The sequence below is a fragment of the Caretta caretta genome, chromosome 1 (genome assembly GCF_965140235.1).
Source record: "Caretta caretta isolate rCarCar2 chromosome 1, rCarCar1.hap1, whole genome shotgun sequence".
Taxonomy (NCBI): domain Eukaryota; kingdom Metazoa; phylum Chordata; order Testudines; family Cheloniidae; genus Caretta; species Caretta caretta.
The window spans coordinates 282,564,087-282,587,728 of NC_134206.1; the positions used below are offsets into that span (position 1 = coordinate 282,564,087).

Sequence of the window (23,642 nt, forward strand, 5' to 3'; positions counted from 1 at the left end):
ACACTGGAATGCAGAGTCAATTTTAATTAAAAATAGTTCTTTTACTGCTGCATTAAGAATCAATCCTTCTAACTCTCATTTTATATAATAAGGATTAAAGCTGCTAAAGGAATTTAACCTCAGTGGCAGAGGAAAGAGGAGAAGGAGCAAAACATGCTTTCAAGTCTCTGGGAAAATGAGTTTACTTATGAGCTGATTTGTTTCAATGTCAGCATTTTAATCTCTTCTGGATAGGGGGCCTGCTGAGGGAAACTAGACTTAGAAAAGATTTTTAAATATTTAAATATTTTAAATTTTTAAATATTGTTTTTAACATAAAATGTTTGAGAACTTTTTGTTTAATATAAAAAAAAGTCGCAAAAATGCTTTTTATCATGAGATACTTATGGGCTGGTTTTGCCACCCTTACTCACTGAGAGTAGTTCCTAACTCAGTAAGCAGGTCCACTTAATCAAAAGGAGGCCAGACAGTGAACCACTACTCACATTGACTTCAGTGGAGCTACTTGTGTGAATAATTGCTTATCAGCAGGCAAAGGGTTCAGTCTGGCCCAATGGGAGCACTTGCTGAGTAACAGGCTACTCAACATAAGGAAGGGTAGCAGAATTCTGGGAGCTCCAACTTGCAAGGTTCTGAGCACCCTGCTGCCAATCCAGCAATGTATTGAAGTGCATGGTTTACTTTAAGACTGTGAGTAGCCCGCTGTAGTTAGTGGGAATACTCAAATACTTAAAGTTAAGGAAATGCTTTGCTGGATGAGGTCATGATGCTCAGCAAATGGCAGAACTGGGCCCTATAACTGCAGCTCCTTTAACTGGGACCATGCATCTGATTACATATACTAGGTATTAGGTTTGGATATTTCTTCCCCTCTAAATAGCAAAATCAAAACCAAATCTGTTAGACAACAGTTTGGTCACATTTCACAGACACTTTCAACAGGTTCATTTTTCTATACTTAAAATCCTTTCTTTTGCCAATTTTTTAGTATTCTGACAATGTTGTCGGATTGGGATGAAATACTCCGATTGTTTATGATGAGCTTTTGTTGAAGAATCTTTCCATATGGATTAAACCAAGAGTCACAAATGTTTTAATTAAAATCTGGAAATGAAAGATTTTATCTTCAAACCATACTGTGATTTTGTTAGGGTAATCTGATGTGGCACAATTTAATTCTTATAGAGCTTTATGAAGATTTGATCAAATGGCCAGGAAAGAAAGATGTGTCTGTCTTGTTGTCACAGCTGTCCTTTCTTTCGATATTTTTTTTTAAATTTAAACACAAACCCTAAAATAATCTGCTATGTTCCACATTCAAGTGCCTGCTTTTGTAAGCATACCTTTTGTTCAGCTGTCATTGTTAGGCTCTGCAGTCGGCCGGTCATATTTCCTAAGCTCTTTTCAAAAGCTGCTACTAGATGAGCCTGTGAAAGAAACAGAAGAAAAACATCTGAAATGTCGGTAGGGTATGAAATGGACTGAGCAAAGCTTCCATGGTACATAACGTATAATTCATGTGTTTTGGCTGGTCTAATAAAATCTGTAATCTGTAGCACTCAGTACTACTTGCTTTCTCCCACCTCACCCCAACTGCCACAGCATTTTCCACTTTTCCAGACTCAGTTTTATCTTCTCCAACTCTTTAGTTGCAGCCTTCAAAATTTAAGTATGATTTGCTCTTCTTGTCACTCTGGGCAATAGAACTTCCCCCCTGACATTATTCTTTCCCATTCCTGAAAATAACAATAGAAGGACTCATGCACTCGAATTTTAAAAAAAGTTCTAAGCTGTCAGGGTCCCAGATACAAAGCTCGTCTAGAAGAGTCCATTGAACCAGACTATGGGAAGTGTCTAGATACTGTCATGATGACCTTTTAAGATATTATTACTTTGTCTATTTCTCTGATACAGCAACACTCTTCAGAAAGTGTCAGACATTGCAGAGAGCCATAATATAATCTTATTCCTACTGGTCTTTATAGTGGGTTGAGTCTGCATATATATCGCTTGTGTTGTTTTAATATAAAGGCACTGATTTCTTTGAAGTTAGATGCCTGCATTTTTCAATGATGCAACAGACAGAAATTGAAATTCAGCAATGCTTTGTTTTACAATATTTCATTCAAATTTTCTAAGAATACCCAGCACAGACTATATTCAAGAAGTATTAGGCTAGACACACTCGTTAGTTGTTATGTATTTATTTGTTTATATGAAGAGTCAATTGTCATGGCATCTAAAATGTTACAGCTATTAAACCACCAAGGAATTGCAGGAAAAACGTGTCAGTGATGTTATTAACTTTTTATGGCTGTAAGAGTCACTTAGAAGGAGAAAGAGTGTGTTCATGCTTACAGTATCAGAAAATATTCAAATGGAGGGATTTCTCTCTAAGAGTTTGTAAGAGGGCAATGGACTGCTATTTCAATGGAGCTCTGTAGGATTCACAAAATCCACAGGTCGCCTTGCTTAACTTATTTTTTTCTGGGGGATTGACGCTTAACTTACACATACTGGCAAAGAAGAGAAAAAGGCAGGAGGAACTTGACAAGATGAGAGAGGATGAACAAGATATGGTTAAAGGACAGAGGTTCTTTTACAAAATGTGAATTCATTGCTCTGAAAAGTACCTAGTTTAAAACAGTATAAAATTTGTCAAAGGGGAGAGCACTCCTGAATCAAATATATAGGATGCTGGTGGGGAATTGAGAATACAGTACATGCTAGAATTATGGAATCTCCTGTCACAAAATCAAATAGTAAAAATGACTATAGGCAAAGTTTTCAAATTTAGGCACCTGTACTGTGTTTCCAAAACATGCACACCCAAAGTAGGCATTGTGGATGCAAAGAGGTTAACTGTGCTTGCTCAAGCACCCATTTATGTGCAAAATTAACTCTTTGGTGCATACAAACATATATGTTACTCAACAGCTTTTGCAGATGCAAGTTCTAATTCTTTTGTGAGCACAGTTATTAATGTTGTTCAAATGTGTACTTAGTTGTTCCCAAAATCAAAGGTTGTTCAAAATGTTGAACAAATGTTGTTCAAAGGTGTACTTAGTTGTTCCCAAAATCTTCTAGATATTGTCCAAGCACACAGAAATAAATAATTGTGCCCTGAAAAGTGTACAATCTAAAAAAGATTAAGGCAGAATAATGGTGGGGGAAGAGGATACAACACAGAAGATTTTGTTTGGCTCATGTCAAGGCATGCTGTTGGGAGGTGAAAGGAACCTCCCATCCCCTCGCTCAGCATATTATTTCTCATAGATGGAAGGATATTATGCACATGAGACTGGCCATATTCAGAACTGTTTTTTAACGCTGTAAATAGTTTTGAACACATTTTAGAGTGATGTAAAGATTCTGCAACATCATGTAAAAGTCAGTGTTATAAGTAGACATAGAGAGAGTCATACATTTAATTATTTATGGTAGTAGTAGTCAAACAATCTGCTTTCAACATATGCTCAAGGATATATATTCTATTTCATAACTCAGCCTTAAGCTTGTCCTGAGAAGATTCATGCCTCAAGGGCTAAATTTTTATAAACATGAGCCTAAGTGTACATGGAAAACATGTAGTTTCCTAGAGATTAATCAGCAATTGTGTGTACAGATATCTGTTTTGGATATTTGGCATGCATTTATGAAATTGTCAGCCTAAATTATAGAGTACAGTTTATATATATATTTGGACGGTCAAGCGATTAAGAAAATTAATCATGATTAATCGCACAATTAAAAAATGTGTCACAATTAATTGCACGATTAATCACACTGTTAAAAAGGGAATACCACTTATTTAAATATTTTTGGATTTTTCTACATTTTCAAATATATTGATTTCAGTTACAACACAGAATACCAAGTGTATAGTGCTTACTTTATATTTATTTTTATTACAAATATTTGCACCGTAAAAAACAAAATTCACCTAATACAAGTATTGCACTGCAATCTCTTTATCATGAAAATTGAACTTACAAATGTAGAATTATGTACAAAAAACCGGCATTCAAAAATAAAACAATGTAAAACTTTAGAGCCTACAAGTCCACTGAGTCCTACTTCTTGTTCAACCAATCACTCAGACAAACAAGTTTGGTTACAATTTGCAGGAGATAATGCTGCCCACCTCTTGTTTACAATGTCACCTGAAATTGAGAACCGGTGGTCACATGGTACTGTTGTAGCCGGCGTTGCAAGATATTTACGTGCCAGATGCGCTAAAGATTCATATGTCCCTTCATGCTTCAACCACTGTTCCGGAGGACATACGTTCATGCTAATGAGGGATTACTATCCAAAGAAGAGCGGACCTGACTCATGTCCACCATCAGAAGGTTGATTTTCTTTTTTGGTGGTTTGGGTTCTGTAGTTTCTGCATCGGAGTGTTGCTCTTTTAAGTCTTCTGAAATCATGCTCCACATCTCGTCCCTCTTAGATTTTGGATGGCACTTCAGATTCTTAATGCTTGAGTCAAGTGCTGTAGCTATTTTTAGAAATCCCATACTGGTACCTTCTTTGCGTTTTGTCAAATCTGCTGTGAAAGTGTTCTTAAAACGAACATGTGAAGGGTCATCATCCAAGACTGCTATAACATGAAATATATGGCAGAATGCGGGTAAAACAGAACAGGATACATACAATTCTCCCCCAAGGAGTCCAGTCACAAATTTAATTAGCACATTAATGAGCATCATCAGGATGGCAGCATGTCCTTTGGAATGGTGGCCGAAGCATGTAGGGGCATAAGAATTTTTAGCATATCTGGCACATAAATACCTTGCAATGCCAGCTACAATAGTACCATGTGAAAGCCTCGTCTCACTTTCAGGTGACACTGTAAATAAGAAGCAGGCAGTGGTATCGCCCGTAAAGGTAAACAAATTTGTTTGTCCTGGTGATTGGCTGAATAAGAATTAGGACTAAGTGGACTTGTAGGCTCTCAAGTTTTACATGATTTTGTTTTTGAGTGCAGTTATGTAACAAAAAAAATCTACATTTTAAGTTAAACTTTCACGATAAAGAGATTGCACTACAGTGCTTGTATGAACAGAACTGAAAAATACTATTTCTTTTTATCATTTTTACAGTGCAAATATTTGTAATAAAAATAATAATATAAAGTATGCAGTGTACACTTTGTATTCTGTGTTGTAATAGAAATCAATACATTTGAAAATGTAGAAAAACATGCAAAAATATTTAATACATTTCAATTGGTATTCTATTGTTTAACAGTGCGATTAATCACAATTATATTTTTTTAAGTTAACTGCGATTTTAAGGCTGTCCATTAATCACAGTTAACTTAAAACAATGTAATCATGATTAATCTTACTGTTAAACAATATATATATAATTACAGTGGAGATATATAAGTTTAAAATCAGTATATATATATATATATATATATATATATACTGTTTAAAGTCATCCTTGATGTTTTGGAAATAGCACAACTTGATTTCTTACACTAATCTCACACTCTCATGTCAGTTAAAAGAAAACAGCAACTGCCTTTTAAAACCACCATTAGTTTTTAAGGCCACTTTCCACTTGAAAAATCAGCACTGTATTATCAAAACAATCCAGGCAACTTTACCTTGTTTTAATTATCTTGAATATGACAGGTGACTCAGTATATAATCAGAGCTGAAGTAGAACATACTCTCATAGAGGAATTACAGCTAATTTTCTCCTATTTTACATTTGTTAACAGCAAGATAATGGAGTTTCTCCATTCATTGCTTCATGAAAAAAATCTGTGAATAGATATGCACGCAGTCTTCCATGAGTATAACTCCCAAGTGTTTGGTGTGGGCATGCAAACCACAAAGAGGACATGTAATTGTTTGCTCTGATTATACATAATTTATACCACTCTTTCATGATTATGATGTAATAAAGTACAAGTCTTCGGAAGGTAATTGGGCATATTTATTATCATCTATATCTTAAATTCAGAGCTCCATATAGTATAATCTTTAATTTACATTGCATGTCTCTATGAATATTTAACCAGATGATTATGGGAAAAATTAAGGATTGAAAAGCTATATTATCTGATGTAGATATAACATATTGTGGCCTGAAAAGCTTTAGAGAATGATAGCTGTGTCACAATCATGGTTTTTTTTAAAAAAAATTAGTCTATGATAGAATGTATTTTTTTCCTTGCAGTTAAAAATTCCATAATTTTAAAGCATGAGTGGTATTGCATCTGGATGATGATGGATCTCGCCTGAGAGACTCTGCCAGGAGTAAAAATAAGACTGGGTTTGCGGATGTTAAGGGGCTCAAAACATGCTCTTTAGTTAGTTATTTCATAAACCTCATGAATGAGAAGCAAACTGTATGCTGACAATAATTAGAGAATTATTTTTGTATTGAATAATATTTACTTTTATTACCTTTGTTGTCTATCACAATAGAATAGAGTAATGGCCTACCAAATAAAGAATGTTATTTTTTTTTAATTCAAAGGGCTGGACTTTAGTGAGCACTTATTTAAACAGAAGCCAGTGGGACTACTCCTATTAGAGTGACTAAGCATAGTACAATCTAGCCAGATTGTTCACTGGAAAAGTCCTCTCAGCTTGATTACCCAAACCACAACTGAAATGCATAATGCCAGGCAACACTTGCTCTACAAAAAATCCTTATTAATATTTAGAAATTTAAATGAGGTACCTATTTTACACTTTTGAATTTCCAATTAAAAAACTGAGTAATAATATATTTTTGATATATTTGGGTGAGGAACTGAAATCATCCATAATATGGAAAGAACAGCCCTTTCTTGTTTCTTATAAAATAATATTTCTGAATGGAAATACTTTAAAAATATTTATAATCAATCCTTTGCATCCCAAAAGGCTTAGTTGATTATGAAGATGGCTTCAGTTACAGTCTACACAATTAAAATAATGAGTAAAATAGTCTAGAATAATTAGCATAAATGCCACTTATTTCAACACAAACATGCTTGTATTTTTACATCTGTAGTGCAATACTGGTACTTGAAGTGATACTCTGGAGCCATAGATAAGGAATTGCATAGCCATTCAATATGTTGTTAGGCAATATTAAAAGCATTTCTAGAGCAAAGTATATACAAATATTATTCATTTGTAACAAGTTATACAACTAATGCCAAATTTACTATAGGACCTGATGTTGCATTCCTTGCATCTACAACTCCCTTGGAAAGCAACTGGAGACGTGTGTGCACGGGATCTGCAGAATGAGTCCCACATTGTAAGAAGACCAGAACCTGATTTTACTCACTGAATTTTATGACATTCTTGGAAAATACAATCTTGGGTTTAATGCCCAACTTGAATGTGATGTCTATATATCCAAGGCTATGTTTGCTTACATTCTTTATAGCTTATACTGCTCTGCTCACATTTATAAAATAAAGATAAGTAAATAAATTTCCTCCCACCTGACATGGCTGAATGAAAGGATGTGAGAGAGGCCACAAGGGATCTGGCTGATTGCAAGAAGTGAATGTATATCTGGTGACCTTTCCTGTTCGCCTCCTGCTATTATCTTGTTGTTTGGCCATAGGATAGTGGTTCAGGGCTGGCCAAACAAGAGTGTTAGCCAAAGAACCCCCTCTGTTTTCTAGTGGCATCCTGGGTCTACTACAGTTTTGCCGTCATGCACCCTTCAGCTTTATACAGTACGAGGCATTGATCAAAGTCACACTGAAAACACAGGGGAGGACTGAAGCTCAGGCTGATGACTGGAATCTGAGCCCTTGTCAGTCAAGCAGGAAGTTTGCTGATTGGATACATTTTGAACTAAAAGCTGCCCTTTCTTAATTAGTATAGAGATTTGCCCTTCAGTGGCACCGAACCAAGCAACAGACTAAGCCAGAATCTCAGACTAACTGTGAATTAAGCACCCAAGCAGCAGCTGGACTCTGCATAGGTTTAATCACTCACAAGTAAAACACTTTGGAGTTTATCAAATGAAAGAAATAGATAAAATGAAGCAGAGTGCTTGATATAACAGAACTTGCATAACAAAAATAAACCCAAACAAGCAAAACTTTTAACAAGGGTTTTCAAATATCTGAAGAATGGTCTACCTTGTAATTGATAGGCTTCAACCCAAAAACAGAAAGCAAAGCCTTGGCTAATCTGATCGTATTTCAACTTGTCAATTCTTGTAGCAATACATGTACTGCATAAACCTTACCAAAATGCTTTCATGACTAAGCAAATGAAGGAAAAGCTGCATAATAATATAGAAATGAAATGAAAGACAAAAATGTTCCATTTTGACTCCCACAGAGTACTTTTGCTTGACTTTGCCAAGAGAAACTTTATACAGTAAAATAAGTTGGGTGGGTGGCTTAGGAGGTAATTATTAATGATGAATATTAGCAATAGGTTTTCCTCCCCAGAGCAGAGTGAGAACAAAGGGTTGCATATTTTCCAGATACTGAAAGGACTGGGAAATTTGAGGCTCAAGAACTGAGGATCAAAAGATGGATATTTCCACAACAGGGATATCTGAAATGATTAATACAATACAGGAAATACTCTCATACAACATTTGACTTGCTGTGGCCCAAAAGTGAGAGGTTATGTGTGACAAAGACCCAACATGAGGGACACCACAAAATTATTCATGCAGGGAACTAAAAATGCTGTGAGATTCCTCCTTTTAGTGTAACTTCTAGAAAACTGACTGTTTCATGATAATTTCTGCTTTAAATAACTTCACATTTCTGTGGAATGTAGGTAACTTTGGTATCAAACTGAGTGAAATGAAGGAGATTTGTCAAGTATACCTCAGAGCTTTAAAGATATACAACTAGAATTCTGAATTGATTTGATAGCTAAAACCTGTGTTTACTAAGATGAAGAAAGGGTCTAACTAAAATGAAAAGCCTACCTGAGTTTGTCATTTGATAATTAATTTTAACTATATATAAAAAATTATCTTTAAACTAATTTGCAATATTTATATTGGTTTTTTTTACTCTGTGAACAGAATAAATTTCACAGTCCAGATAACAATTAAATGATTACATAAGCTATAATTTATTGAAAACATAAATCCTTCTGTACTTTTTATTAATAGTAAATGAGATCTGATAAAACATCCCTAAGAAAACACAGAACATGCTTACATGTAGCATATCAGCAAGATGGTCCCTTTGATTCTTTGGGTTTATAGGAAGGTGTTTTCTATTAGGCCTTAAATCTTTTATATCAGTGATAAGGGAGGGAAGCAGCCTAGGACTGGCTTAATTCTGACAGTGATTTTCACCAGATGGATTTGTAAAATATATATCTCATGACAGCGTGCAAGAAAGTTGTAGTTATAAGTAGTGGTTGCTTTTCATCTAACATCTTTTTGGAGGAATTCCTGATGTTGAGGGGTTTGGAAAAAAAGGAGAAGTTTCTCTGGAAGGTTTTTTCCTGCTGCTACCAGGATCTCTTTTAAAACTGCTCACAAGTTTAGAATGGTATAAGCAGTTTCCAGAGAGATGGATTAGTAGGCAGGTGACACAGTCAAGAGAGCATGATAAGTTTAGTTTAGCACATGGATATCACCACCACAGATGGTGCATATCTGCATACACAGATACATGCTCTCATGCAGAGATTTACATATATATGTACATATCGACAAATATAGAATCTATATATTTACTGTGCTGTTGTGAGACTAGAGGTCTTACCACTTGGCATTCTTGTTATACACACAGATGCACAAAAGAGCTGTGCAAATAATTTGTTTCCAAAAAAATGCAGGGGGAGGAATCATTTTGTGTCAAACAAAATGTAGTTTTGTTTCATTTTCAAGTTGTTTTTTCCTTTAAAAAATTAAATTGAAGTAAAAATCTAAACAAAAAGTAATTTTGACTAAAAAACCCACCTTGTATCCCCTTACTCCCTTGCACTGGCTATCTGTACTGCAGGTTGTAGCATAGGAGGGGGAAGAGCCCCTGTCTCCCCCGTCCCTGTGCAAGTGAGTGGGAGAGGGTGGGGACTGGGTAGAGCCTAGACTTTACTTCTCCCACCCCAACATGCTGGCAAGCATAGACCAGCTTGCTTGTGGGGTATCATATGCTGCTTCTGGAATCAGACGAGAGCATGGGAGAAGACAGGGAGGCAAATTGTGACTCGCTGAGCAACAATCTGCTTCCTGATTTTCTCCGGGGCAGTGCTGAAACATGCAGGAACACTGGTTTAGTAACAGAAGGAAAAGTGCCACCTAACAAATCACCAGTATGACATCTGGAGACATCCTTGGTTTTTTGATTGTGTTATGTTGACCTCCCATCAAAGTAAAGATCGAGCCCAATACTGTTTTCCTTGTGAGATATGAAGAAAAAAAAATCACAGCCCAAGATGGTGTCATTCAGGCTATAAAATCTCAGTGGAGTAACCCAATAACAGCAAGCCACGCTGAGGGATTCCTAAATTTCATCAGAGAATCATCATTTTCCCAAAGCTACCACACACTGGTACCTGAGAATGCACAGACATTTCCTGAAATTAACGGAAATCTCTGTAGATCTAAATTTTAGCCATCCCCGAATTCTCAGTACCTCTAGGTTTTAAAGTAAGAAAGGCACTGAGTAGATACAGTGCATTCTTAATGTATTGTGTTATCACATGTTATTAGGGAAGCACACTCCAAGTAAAATGTACAAAAATATTCTCTCTCAAACATCTCAACTTTTACCAAAGATGGTAACTCTAGTTATTTCCTGAACTGCTTTTAAAAACCTCACTGGATTGTACAGCAATTATCTGGTAACTCTGAAACCACAGTAACTGTACACAGTACACACAGTGCTCACATTCCTTATATTTCATTATATCCTGATAACACATTCAATAACTCATGTCAATTCTGTATGACAACTGAGAGGAACAACAGGGAGCTCTCTATGAAATAGCCCAGTTTCCATTAGTTATAGATCAGCACTGTTATTGCAGCATATGAATTCCACTCACAGTTTTATAATGTTCTCCCCTCCACATCTATCTATATTTGTACTGCATTCATCACTGTGGTATTCTGAATAGCTTACAGAATTATATAAATCCTACAGAGAGTCTAAATTTGCATAATCTCTGTGGGCCTCTTCCCCTTATTCTAGGACAGGTAAGATTTTTAAGAAGAAATTATCATCATTGATACGATGGGAGAGCTACATTGAAAAGATAGAACTTTAGTCCTGTCAGAAGCATTTGGTTATTTTAGCTCTTACAGGAAGGATCATTTTATGGCTTATTACAATTTATACACAAATTTATAACACACCACACTGCCTGTTATCCTTAATTTCCCACTTCCAACCCTTTATGCATAACAATGTAACCCACAATTGCCCACTTCATTTCAATTGACTGCCTCCAACACTTGTAACTCCTTCTTCTTAACAATCTGTCCCAACTCATATTTAGCTCAGACACTCTGCTTCCTTCCCCAGACCTGAAGAAGAGCTCTGCATAGGTCGAAAGCTTGGACCTTTCCCAAAAGAAGTCGATCCAATAAATTTTATTATCTCACCTACTTTGTCTCTCTCATATCCTGGGACCAATACAGCTACAACACTGTAAACAACAAAGGATCACTACAGTTTTGGACCAGCTGCTAGGAAAGTTCTGTCATCCCCTCACACTACTCTTGCTCTTGGTGATCGTTTCATTGTTCCTGAGGAGTGCACCTGTGGTGGCTGGTCTTGGTCATCAAGGAAGAGGGAGTTCCTGAGATAACCTGGTGCAACTGATGGAGGGCTTTGAAGAGCGAAGCCAAGACCTCATATTTAAACTGGCATTCCATTGGGAGGCAGTAATATCAAACCTCAAACTTAAACTGGTATTCAGTGTGTAATGACCAGGATGATGTGCTCCTGCTGACCGGTATTGCTTGACAGGCAAGCTGCTGAATGCTGTTCCAATTGGAGCATATGTGCGTCTAAGGTGTCATGGCTAGATAGCGTGCATTCCAATAATCTGCATGGATCCAACAAATGCATGGATCATCATGATCAACTCTACTGCTATATGGATGAATTTCTGACTTCTAGACAATCATAAGTGGAAGGTACTTTTTGCACCTATTGGAATGTGCCTTTGCAGTGTCAGTTATGTATCCAGAAGGAACTAAAAGCCACAAAGTGTTTTCTTCTGAGAGTAATGATATGGTGTTGACCAGTTTTCATAAGGTGTTTTATTCTTCCTCTGTTATTATATCCATCTTCCCTGAGTTTAATGTCAAGCTACTGCTATTGCTCCATGCACTGATATCACTCAGAGACTGAAATGGTGCTGTTCAAAATAGTCATAAGATCATAAGAACAGCCACATTGGGTCAGACCAAAGGTCCATCTAGCCCAGTATTCTGTGTTCCATCAGTGGCCAACGCCAGGTGAGCCAGAGGGAATAAATAGAACAGGTAATCATCAAGTGATCCATCCCCTGTCTCCCATTCCCAGCTTCTGGCAAACAGAGGCTAGGGACACAATCTCTACCCATCCCTGCAAATAGCCATTGATGGACCTATCCTCCATGAACTTATCTAGTTCTTTTTTGAACCCTGTTATAGTCTTGGGCTTCATGACATTCTCTGACAAGGAGTTCCACAGGTTGATTGTTCATTGTGTGAAAAAATACTTCCTTTTGTTTGTTTTAAACCTGCTGCCTATTAATTTCATTTGGAGACCCTTTGTTCGTGTGTTATGAGGAGTAAATAACACTTCCTTATTTATTTTCTCCACATCTGATATGATTTTATAGCTCTCTATTATATCCCCCCTTAGTCATCTCTTTTCCAATCTGAAAAGTCCCAGTCTTATCCATCTCTCCTCATATGGAAGCTGTTCTATACCCCTAATCATTTTTGTTGCCCTTTTCTGAACCTTTTCCAATTCCAATATATCTTTTTTGAGATGGGGTGACCACACCTGCTTGCAGTATTCAAGATGTGGGCGTCCCATGAATTTATATAGAGGCAATATGATATCTTCTATCTTCTTATCATAGAATCATAGAATATTAGGGTTGGAAGGGACCGCAGGAGGTCATCCAGTCCAAACCCCTGCTCAAAGCAGGACCAATCCCCAACTAAATCACCCAGCCAGGACTCTGTCAAGCCTGACCTTAAAAACTTCAAAGGAAGGAGATTCCACGACCTCCCTAGGTCTTTACACCTCTGTTTACTTCCACGAACTCTCCTAGTGAAAAAGTTTTTTTCCAAATATCCAACCTAAACATGTCCCACTGCAACTTGAGACCATTACTCCTCGTTCTGTCATCTGCTACCACTGAGAAGAGTCTAGAGCCATCCTCTTTGGAACCCCCTTTCAGGTAGTTGAAAGCAGCTATCAAATCCCCCCTCATTCTTCTCTTCCGCAGACTAAACAATCCCAGTTCCCTCATCCTCTCCTCATAAGTCATATGTTCCAGTCCCCTAATCATTTTTGTTGCCCTCCGCTGGACTCTTTCCAATTTTTTCACATCCTTCTTGTAGTGTGGGACCCAAACTGGACACAGTACTCCAGATGAGGCCTCACCAATGTCAAATAGAGAGGAACGATCATGTCCCTCGATCTGCTGGCAATGCCCCTACTTATACATCCCAAAATGCCATTGGCCTTCTTGGCAACAAGGGCACACTGTTGACTCATATCCAGCTTATATCTATCCCTTTCTTAATGATTCCCAACATTCTGTTCGCTTTTTTGACTGCTACTGAACATTAACTGGATGTTTTCAGAGAACTATCTACTAAGACTCGAAGATCTCTTTCTTGTGTAGTAACAGCTAATTTAGACCCATCATTTTATATGTATAATTGGGATTATGTTTTCCAATGTGCATTATTTTGCATTTATCAACACTGAATTTCATCTTCCATTTTGTTGCCCAGTCACCCAGTTTTGTGAGATCCTTTTGTAGCTCTTCACAGTCTGCTTTGGATAAAACTATCTTGAGTAGTTTTGTATCATCTGCAAAGTCTGACCACTTTCTATGGTTAGGTGCAAGGTTTCCTTTAATCAAATACCACTGTCTCTGTGGCATATCTTTGTGTGAAACCTAACTGGTATGGGTCTAGGACACTGGTGGAGTACAGGTGAAGTTAGTGATGGCTCTTAAGTTTTTCAGTTTCTCTACCCAGAAATTCAACACAGGAAAATAGCTGGAAAATTTTAGTTTGTAAAAACTCTTTCTGGAGACCTGGCTGGACAATTGTGTGTTTAGCTATGCTGGAAAGTCCCTTGATATTAACCTTCACTTAACTCCATATATATACCACATATATACTGTAAGAAAACCATATTATCTAAGGAAGCTATCTGGATAATTTTCTACGCCCACCACCATCATAAGATGACACTTTACATTTTACGGCATGACAACGACAATTTCCCTACTTCAGTGAAAGCCAAATTAATTCATTTTGCAGAAGTTGGAAGAAACACAAAATATATTTCAAACACAGTACTTACTTCAATATTTATTCTTCTTTTTATAAAAAAAATGATTATAAGGTATTTATTTGAATTTTCCAAATAGAGGATTTTGGTATTTTTTTTTACTGAGCATACTAATATAATAAATCTTCAAAAAATTTATTGTTTTATTGCAGCTGATATGAATTAACTGCCTCCTTTGGTGTCTATATCATTCAGTAAGGCAGCACCACAAATTTGCTGTTCAATTTTTTAAAAATGTAATAGACGTACTCTGTAGCAGAAATTTAATAACCATCACAAAAATGAGACTTTCATTATGGTTCAGACAAGCAAACAGGTGTTTTGAGGACTTGGTGGTTTAGGTGACATATAATGGAATACAGTGTCTTTCACTGTTACTATACGTTGCTGTTTCGTATCTGTCTCTGACCAGATATGACTCAAGTCCTTTACATTCAACTGGTTGTTCAATAACCCATAAAATGGATTGGTGGCTTCATTTCACTGGGCTTGATTCTGTCACCCTTACTCACATTGGGTAAAATGAGACTATTCAGGTACTAAACATGAATAAGGGCAGCAGAACTGCGTCCTTAGGGAACAGAAAAGGAGTACTTGTGGCACCTTAGAGACTAACCAATTTATTTGAGCATGAGCTTTCGTGAGCTACAGCGTGAGCTGTATTTTGCGAATACAGACTAACACGGCTGTTACTCTGAAACCTGTCCTTAGGGAACAGGTATCACACCACAAAATAACATTACAGCTTGTACTCTTGTTGACAGTATCAGAAGAGACACTAAAGACTGAGCAGCATGGAGACTGAAAGGCTCTAACACCAGGAGATGAACTCTTCCATTTAGGGTCAAGCTATTTGGTGGGATGCCCATATTGTACCTGTTCAGTGGATAGAGGTCCCCAGACCAACCTTTTCTGTGCATTATAGACATTTTGAAATAAATACATAGTTAAAAGGACCTCAAGTCTCCAGGACCGTGATTTGGGCACCTTTCACATGTACTTAATTGAAAGATTCTGGTACATCTTTAAGAACTTATTAGTACACTAGCAGATTTTGGAAGTTATTTGTTTCAAGAATTATTTACAATAATAAACAAAAACTACTTACATTTGCTGAAAGCTGGGATGTGAGGGTGGCAACTTTTTCCTGTGATGCAACCAGTTCCCTTCGGAGTTTATGAATTTGCTGGATTGAGAACAGGTAAACTCATATCACATTTTTGTTTCATCAGCTATTGCATTTCCTTTATTTTTTCTTTAGAGGATCACTAATGTTTTACAGTATTGTAATTCCATTTGTATTAATCGTAAAACTACTCAAAAAGCCAAATTATAAAATCATAATAGTTTGGCATCTAAACTGCGCACATAGCATTTGTGCATGTTTTCATTGTACACTCAAAGGCCGCATTTATGGGAGCTCTTATTTGATGTCCAAATGGGTACTTACAGTATTTACACAGTTTCCAGCCTGGACATGCAAATGTGAAGTTTGGAACCAAATTTTCTAGGCCCTAATTTTTGAAAATTTGGCTCTAAATATATAATATCATTTGTACCATCCCCTGATAAAGCCTCAGATCCTGAAAATAAAAGAACTTGATGCACTCACTCCAAGGATTACTACATGTGCTATAAGAAAATGTTCCCTGCATTCAGTGCAATATAACTGTATGCCCTCTTAAAGCCACATATGTTTTAAAATACTGCGGGCCAAATATAACAAGTGCATTTAAATTCTTCTCCATACTTTCAAGACTGAAAATAAATTTAACCCAAGTCTAAATTCACTCAGTACAGATCTCCAGCACAAAGCCTGTGCATCACTTAAACCCCACTTAACTCCTACCTGAGAGCTACCTACATAGGCCTTGTGCTGATTCTCTGCACAGGGGGGATTTCACTCTAAACCTCTCTCAGATTCTCACATACAATGGATTCCTCCCCAGCACAAAAATAAGATGGGTAAAGCCAGGCGAGAAAAGTGAGCACACACAACATTTTCACATTAATGCTTACATTTATAAAGGACATTGCAGTGCTTTAGTGAGGTGATTCCCATGAAAATCAAAAAGAAAAATATTGTGCATGCTTTAAAAATCAATGAGTACTCATAGATACAAAGGCTAGCATGTGAACCAAGGATGTTCTCACTGGTGCAAAACAAGGGACATAGGTTACTAAGCTTTTTCTTCATTCTGGACTGACTTTTTTCCCTTCCCCAACCTCTCTCCCTTGTTTTCAATACCAATTACTCCCCCTTTTTGTTTTAGTTACACTTGTAGCACACGCCTGCAGCTACAATAAGGTGGTTCTCATGTTGTGCTATTCAATACCCTGTTTCCCTAGAGACTGATAATGTCCATGAAACTCATGTTCAAGACACAGAGTGATAAGGAGCTTCTTCATGCAAAAAAAGAGGGATGATTTCACCTCTGTGCACTGGGAAGTGAAGTATGTAAAAATGCCACCTAAGCTGCTGTAAGTTAACAGTAAATCCTCTGCTTTATCTTTCATAGAAAAGACCTTAGAAAGTGTTAGGGGAAATCAATATTGAAATATAGTGTGGGGTAAGAGAGGATATGCTTATTTTTCTTTCCATCTCCACAGTATTTCATAACACCTTTTAACAAGTGTCAAACTTTGCTGTATATTAAACATTTTGAGTGTGGAAGAAGAGCAGAATGATTGCAGGAATCAAGGAAGGTTTAAGAAAGTGTTTTAAAAAAGTGCGTGTCTGTGTGAAGGGGCAGCAAGATCCTTGGTGCCATTTTACTACCCGCGTTCCAGCAGAAAGCCTCTTTACTGCGACTAATATCTCCCTTTGTGTAAGGCTATAATTGGATCCAGCTGCTGACCTACTCTTGTTACTAGTTCATATAGAATCTGAGGAGAGAGTGGCTTTTTTCTTACTTCAGAAATGATTTACATGTGGCAACAATCTGCTTTTCTCTAAAATTCATCAACGTGGACTGATTCTGTAATTTAGTACTGTGCAACATGTTAGGATATGGGTGATACAGGCTCAAGAGTGGACCTTGTTTTCTTGCTCCCAAGAGGAAGCACTTGCTTTGATCTGCATAGATGTCTCTGGCTAAATAGGGAACTGTACTGATGCAGTCTGTAAAGAGACAAATCCCGACCCCTTCAGCCTCAAGGTTGAGATACTGATTGACTCTCTCCATCCTTTTTGTAACTGATCCAAAAATCCTGCAGATTGAGGACTAGAAAAACATTTGTCAGCACAGCTGCAACGCATTTTTAGCATCGAGTCTTTTTTTGCAGTAAATCTCCACTTTGTAGCAATACTGTCAACTAATGAGCTCTAATAATACTACTATACAAGCATCCCATCACATTGAGGGAAGATTTTTACCTCTGAATGTGCCTTTTCTTCTGCCTGCAAGGAAAGAGAGAAAATAGCCGTTTTAAAAACAGAATCAAATGCAATATAATAAAGGTCACAAAAATAGCAAGAAATTACATGTCCCAATATAGCTTCATGAAGAATTGAATTTTAAATTGAATCTTTATTCAATTCATTTATTCATTTATTTATTCAAAACAGTGAATTAACTCCTTTTGCCCTTACTGGAATAACTCAAATTGAGTACAAACAAAGTTTTGCCTGAGTAATGACAGCAGGATCAGGTCTATTATAATTGCTAAAAGATTCTTAAGAACAGTAGAAGAACTGCAGTAACAACACCTGCAGTTATAAAACATCAAGGAAAGTTTGTTGCAGTGTAACTGTGTGTGTGTACCTGTGTGTACATTGATGCCACCACCAAAATCACTAGTAGAATTACAGATGTTTTACTGTAAATCAGGCGACCCATCTAATAGAGTAATATATATTACAGTAATATCTAGCACCATTTAAAACTAACATTTACTAATGGTTATGAAAATATGTTATCTGAGATACTATGCTACTACCAAATGCATGCCTTTGAATATGAAACAGTGGCATTACATTACATTACATCTTACATTCCACTTTGTAAATGTTGTCTTTTTAATGGTGACCACTGATAGGGCATTTAGACATGAAGATGTTTTCTAACCAATGATCATGAAGAGGAGTCATTCAAGGAACTCAAAGGAATTCTGTACTTCCAAGAATACTGTTGTGCTTGCGGAATGAAGCAACTGAAAATGCCACATCGGGATATGATGTAGGTTGCTTCATTTCTGGACCCAAAGCAGTTGACAATACTATGGCAGCCACTGCATATCAGGCAAAGGAGGAAGCACATATCTGGCAAAGGAGTAATCAGATGACTCCCTTTGGCCAAAAACCAGAATTGAGCAGGTAGTCCCCACAGGAAGCCATACCCACTCCTCAAAAGGACAAGTTCCAGAAAACTGGTCTTTTGATTCTAGGTGAAGGCTGTAAACAGAAGGAATGAAATGTGGTTGTGGAGGCAATACCGACTTGTAAACTATAACCTGTGACACAAAACTAATTAATTTAAGGCTTAAAATTAAAATGCAAACTAACATCACAGCAGTCCAGCCCCAGGCTTTTGGAACATAATGTGATACTGACAGCCAAATTCCGAGGAAAGTCTACTGGAGTCTAAAGGGAGCTTAAACTGACTCCACTACAATCAAATTTTTAGCCTCACAACAAAATATTAACATGTACTTTACAACTCCCTTACACATCACCTCTTAGTTGGCTTACTACAGCTAAGGGACTCTAAGTGTATGTCACATGTGGAGCCAGTAGAGAGGAATACAGCAAATAAAGCAACAAACAGAAGGGTGTAAGAAGGTATAAATTACATTAGGCTATTTTAAATTTACACTACTGTGCACCTTCTGTCAGCTCCTTATAGAGTAAGATACACCAGTTTACTGTCAAAGCTGAGAAACTATTGGTATGCCACAATCTACTAATACCCACTATATGGCAAACTGTGCTGTGAAACAAAACTGTTTGGCTCCTTACATGCACAATGTCTCCAAAAGCTAGATCTGCAATATGTCTGAATCCTAACTGAAACCACAAATGGAATTAGGTCAAACAAGCAAAAACAATTAAAAAAACCCCAATACATACTGAAAAAACTGATGAATTCTGAAGTCCTTTCTCATTGGACCTCTCCATTGTGAGAAATGCAATATCAGCAAGTCAAAGAGTACATCCTTCTGAATCTCAGACTCCAGCTCTTTTGCTGATCTCTGCTGATAATAATCTAAATATCATGCTCTTTACTTGCTACTCTCTCTTGGTCTCCCCACTAATTACTGATTAAGCTGCAGCAAAATTATAATGCTAAAAATGAAAGCAGTGGTTAAAGAGATTGATAAACATGATTACTTGAGACATTTATTGAAATGAGGGCTACTATGGAATTCTTGCATGATACTTTTGGCCTGAACTGCAGAAAACTTCCACCTCTTTTATTTCTTCTTCCTGATGGGATCTAATAATGGTAAAAAATGAATTATGTGTACCATAACCCCTCTGAAGCTACCTCTTTCTGGAAGAAGTGGGGCAAAGCATAACATCACTGAACAATGAAACGTTGTTCTTTATGTTCAGCTGATCTGATACTGAAAGCCAATCTTTGTAGTCAGAAGTCTCAAAATGTATTGCTAGTCACTGACTTGTTGTGTGACCTTGGCTAAGTCTTTTAAACTCTGTGCCTCAGGTCACCTATTTGAAATATGGTGCTGTTAGGCTCAGCTAATGGTTGAAAGGTGCGTTGAGATCTTGAGTGGCATAGGTTATGCAAACACAAATTATTATTATATCCTTGCAACAATATAAAATATCGGGACCGAGTTATTGCAAAACTACTGACTGATCAAACAAATGATGAAAGCTCCAGGTGTCACTTTATCGTTTGCTTTTTGTCCATCGGCCAGTTTTTCTAAAAACTGACATCAGAGCTGAAATACAGCTTTTGATACTCCCTATGAGAATAGATTATAATGCTTCCAAGAGAGGGAAGTGGCAGCAGGGCTTCTTCCACTAGGAAAACGGAAGAGAAAGGCGCTATTCTGAATGTTACTGCCAGAGACTGTTTTGGGGTTAGTGTCTGTGGAGACACTCCACCACAAGAGGCAACTCAGAGAGGCATGCTGGCTTTTCAGTAGTGACTGTGAGGCAGCAACTGTCAACAGTAGAAAACGTCAGAGCTTGTCACCAGCAACACAAGGACTGAGACAAAGGATGCCCCTTCTGTAAAGGTATAGGGTACAAAGGGGTGAGGATTGAGAAAACATGCTCCTTGCACCTTCTCATCCTCATGAGGGGCTAGACAACATCTATTCTAACTGTAGTTAGCTAAAAGATTACAAAGGATCACTTATCTATTACTCAAGAGAATATACAAAACACATACATAACTCTTCTCATTTAAAATATGGACATATGTCTTGCACTGCAGCTACTCTGTTATCAAGGCTTTTGTAAGTAAATCATTACCCTTCAATAGCATAACAGGTGCAACAACATATCACACAAAAATCAGAATTAATATTTCCTTTTTACAAAAAAGTCCAAATCAAATGAAGACTTAAAACCAAACTTCCATACGGGCTGGGCGAACATATTTAATGAAATAAATTAATTTTAAAGAAACTACTTTTCTCTTTGAAAAGAACATCTACATACTGTCATTTTTGTGAAGGATCAACAGGCATTTAAACTAGACATTGTATCCCCCCAAACAACCCAGTACTTTTAAGAGGAATTTCTCAAACAGTAACATTAAAAGAATGCTCCACAGGGCACCCAATTACAAGACCTCACTCTTAAAGAGCACAAACACCAAACAATGATGCAATCAGTCAAAAATGACAAAGCACAATAATATAGTGCAGCGGATAATAAGCAGCCCCATGTGAGGTTGGCCTCAGCATGTTCGGTTTTTTTATATTTCAGCCTTCAAATTATACCACAAAAGGATTAGTGAGCGCTAAATTCACCACTTAAAGAAAAAAAGATGCTAATTATATATGAAAAAGCAGAAGTATAATAATTGAAGTCAAATAGCTGTTCCACTGCTTTTTGGCAATACTTACATGCAATTTTAATCCACCTAAACTTAAAACTATTTAGTGAGCTAGAAAGCTTTATTGGAGATGTACAATATCGCAGGCAGGACTTTTTTTTATTTTCCTAAACTATCAATACTTACTGTAGAATAGAGCGAGGACGTGCTGGAGACCAGTGATAATGAGGACCCGTGTACTACAAAAAATGGGGAAAAAAAGTGCCATTATATAAAATATTGATGAAACAGCATGAGACCTTTCCTGTGGAGCTTAATAGCAGGGCATCTCTTTTCAAAATGAGAAACAATCTTCCACAAAGAGCAGCTATTAGAGGTTATCAGTGTACACAAACAGCGGTTATTTTTCTTGAACTTGAAATGATTGCTCTAAATGGAGAAACATTTGCCTGTGTACTGTAGGTACGAGAGATTTTTAATGAGACAGTATTTTCACCAGTAAACCAAACATTATCTCTATTGTTTGGCAGTGAAGCACCTGATAAACACAGTTTCAAGAGACCAGAGATGGAGCTACGAACACGCATCTATCGAGAGTGCTGACTGCAGAGTTCTAAAACACAGCATGCAGCTATCTCATCTTTCATATGGAGGAGTGCCTTGCCAATGATATAGGAGCCACTGTAAATGCCCAGGTCTTTCTTATCTGGTAATTCTCTTCAGATCAACACAGAGCACTGCATGCTTGGACTTGTAGTCTGTTTTGGCACCTTTGTATTTAAAGGCAAGTGGTGCTGCAATATGCACTGCTGTATTCTAATTGACCATCAAAGGATTTTACCCTCTATAAGCACTGTATAAAGACTGTAGGATTTGGTCCCAACGAATGGGCCATTGGGCTCTGGAAAGTGGCCAGTTAGGACTACAGTGAGAGAACATCTGAAAGCCACTTCTGTTTAGCCTCACAGTCTTTAAGGTAGATCCTGAGGGAAGATGCTCCACTACAGAACCTCAGAGAAGATCTGTTGGTTTATCTTTAATATAGTAACATGAAATGTTGTTCCGTATTGTCTGAACAAAAATTCCACAGTTGTGCATGTTGTTTCATATTTGTTCTTAACCAGGAAAAAAATTATTACCATATTATGCTGTTTTAAGAACTGTCTGAAGCATGTGTGTGTGCCATGCATAAGACATTAACAATTAAAACATTTCTTGATAGGCAACCTAGACTTTAAATCACCTTAGTATTTGGTAATCATTGCCAATATCCTGGGTACGCTTCAAGATACTACAGGATCCAATGCCCATCCTGAGAAATTTATAAATGATATTGCAACCCCTCCTTCCACCTGCCATCACAGAACATTTCCTGCTCTGCCCTTGATACCATACCCTCCCAGTTACTAACTTCCCTTGCCCTTACTCTCACATATTCAGCCTCTCTAACTCTGACCCTCACATGGTCTTCTTGCTCCTTTCCTTCACTGTGTAAGTTAGCTCTAATTTCCTATCCAAAATAAAATACGTTTTGGCCACATTTCCCCCTTCATCTGTATCAACTCATGCCCCTTTTCCCCTTTACCTCAAAGGTCTATGAACTACTAAGGTCCATTTACTACTGATGCATTGACCTCCTCTCCCCTAACTCACTCATGCATTCACTCCAGTCTGGCTTCCACCCACTCTGCTCCAGTGAAACTGCTCTTTCCAAGGTCTCTGATGGCCTCTTCATTGCAACTTCATACTTGGCGCCCTGTTTTAACTTGGATTTTCTGGTCTTATTCTCCACACTTCCACTGTTCCTTTTGTTGTTTCCTTCTGACTGCCCCTTCCCCTCAGGGTGCTGTCACTAGTCCCGTCAAGATCTTATCCTTAGGTGACATTGTCTGCTTGCATCAATTCACCAAACTTCTCCAAGTAGATGACTGAGGAATCAGTCTGTCCCGTTTCCACTGCCACACACCGATATACCAACAAAAAAGCCAAATAAAACAATTTAAAACATACATAATCTGTTACTTATGTCACTCATTACATCCTGTCTCTTCTTTGTCTCACAAACGTTAGCTGATTGGGGAAAGGGACTATCCTTATTTTTGTTTCTTGTACACTGCCAAGCACATTGTCATCACTTAAATAATAACAGAGGTGAGGAAGACTGTTTTAGCATTTTAAAA

The 23,642-nt window shown here is 37.3% G+C and overlaps 1 protein-coding gene across 11 annotated transcripts in view; it reads right to left on the reverse strand.

The window, feature by feature from the left end:
* The window catches only part of NAV3 (neuron navigator 3), a 778,536-nt gene that overhangs the window by 33,455 nt on the left and 721,439 nt on the right, over positions 1–23,642 (reverse strand). For all 11 annotated transcript variants that reach the window (XM_075124347.1, XM_048835702.2, XM_048835701.2 and 8 more), the window contains 4 exons: positions 21,649–21,701; positions 17,868–17,891; positions 15,600–15,677; positions 1,344–1,427 (listed from right to left, as the gene is read on the reverse strand). In XM_075124347.1, the coding sequence (XP_074980448.1) occupies positions 1,344–1,427; positions 15,600–15,677; positions 17,868–17,891; positions 21,649–21,701 (239 nt within the window). The remainder of the gene's footprint in view (positions 1–1,343; positions 1,428–15,599; positions 15,678–17,867; positions 17,892–21,648; positions 21,702–23,642) is intronic.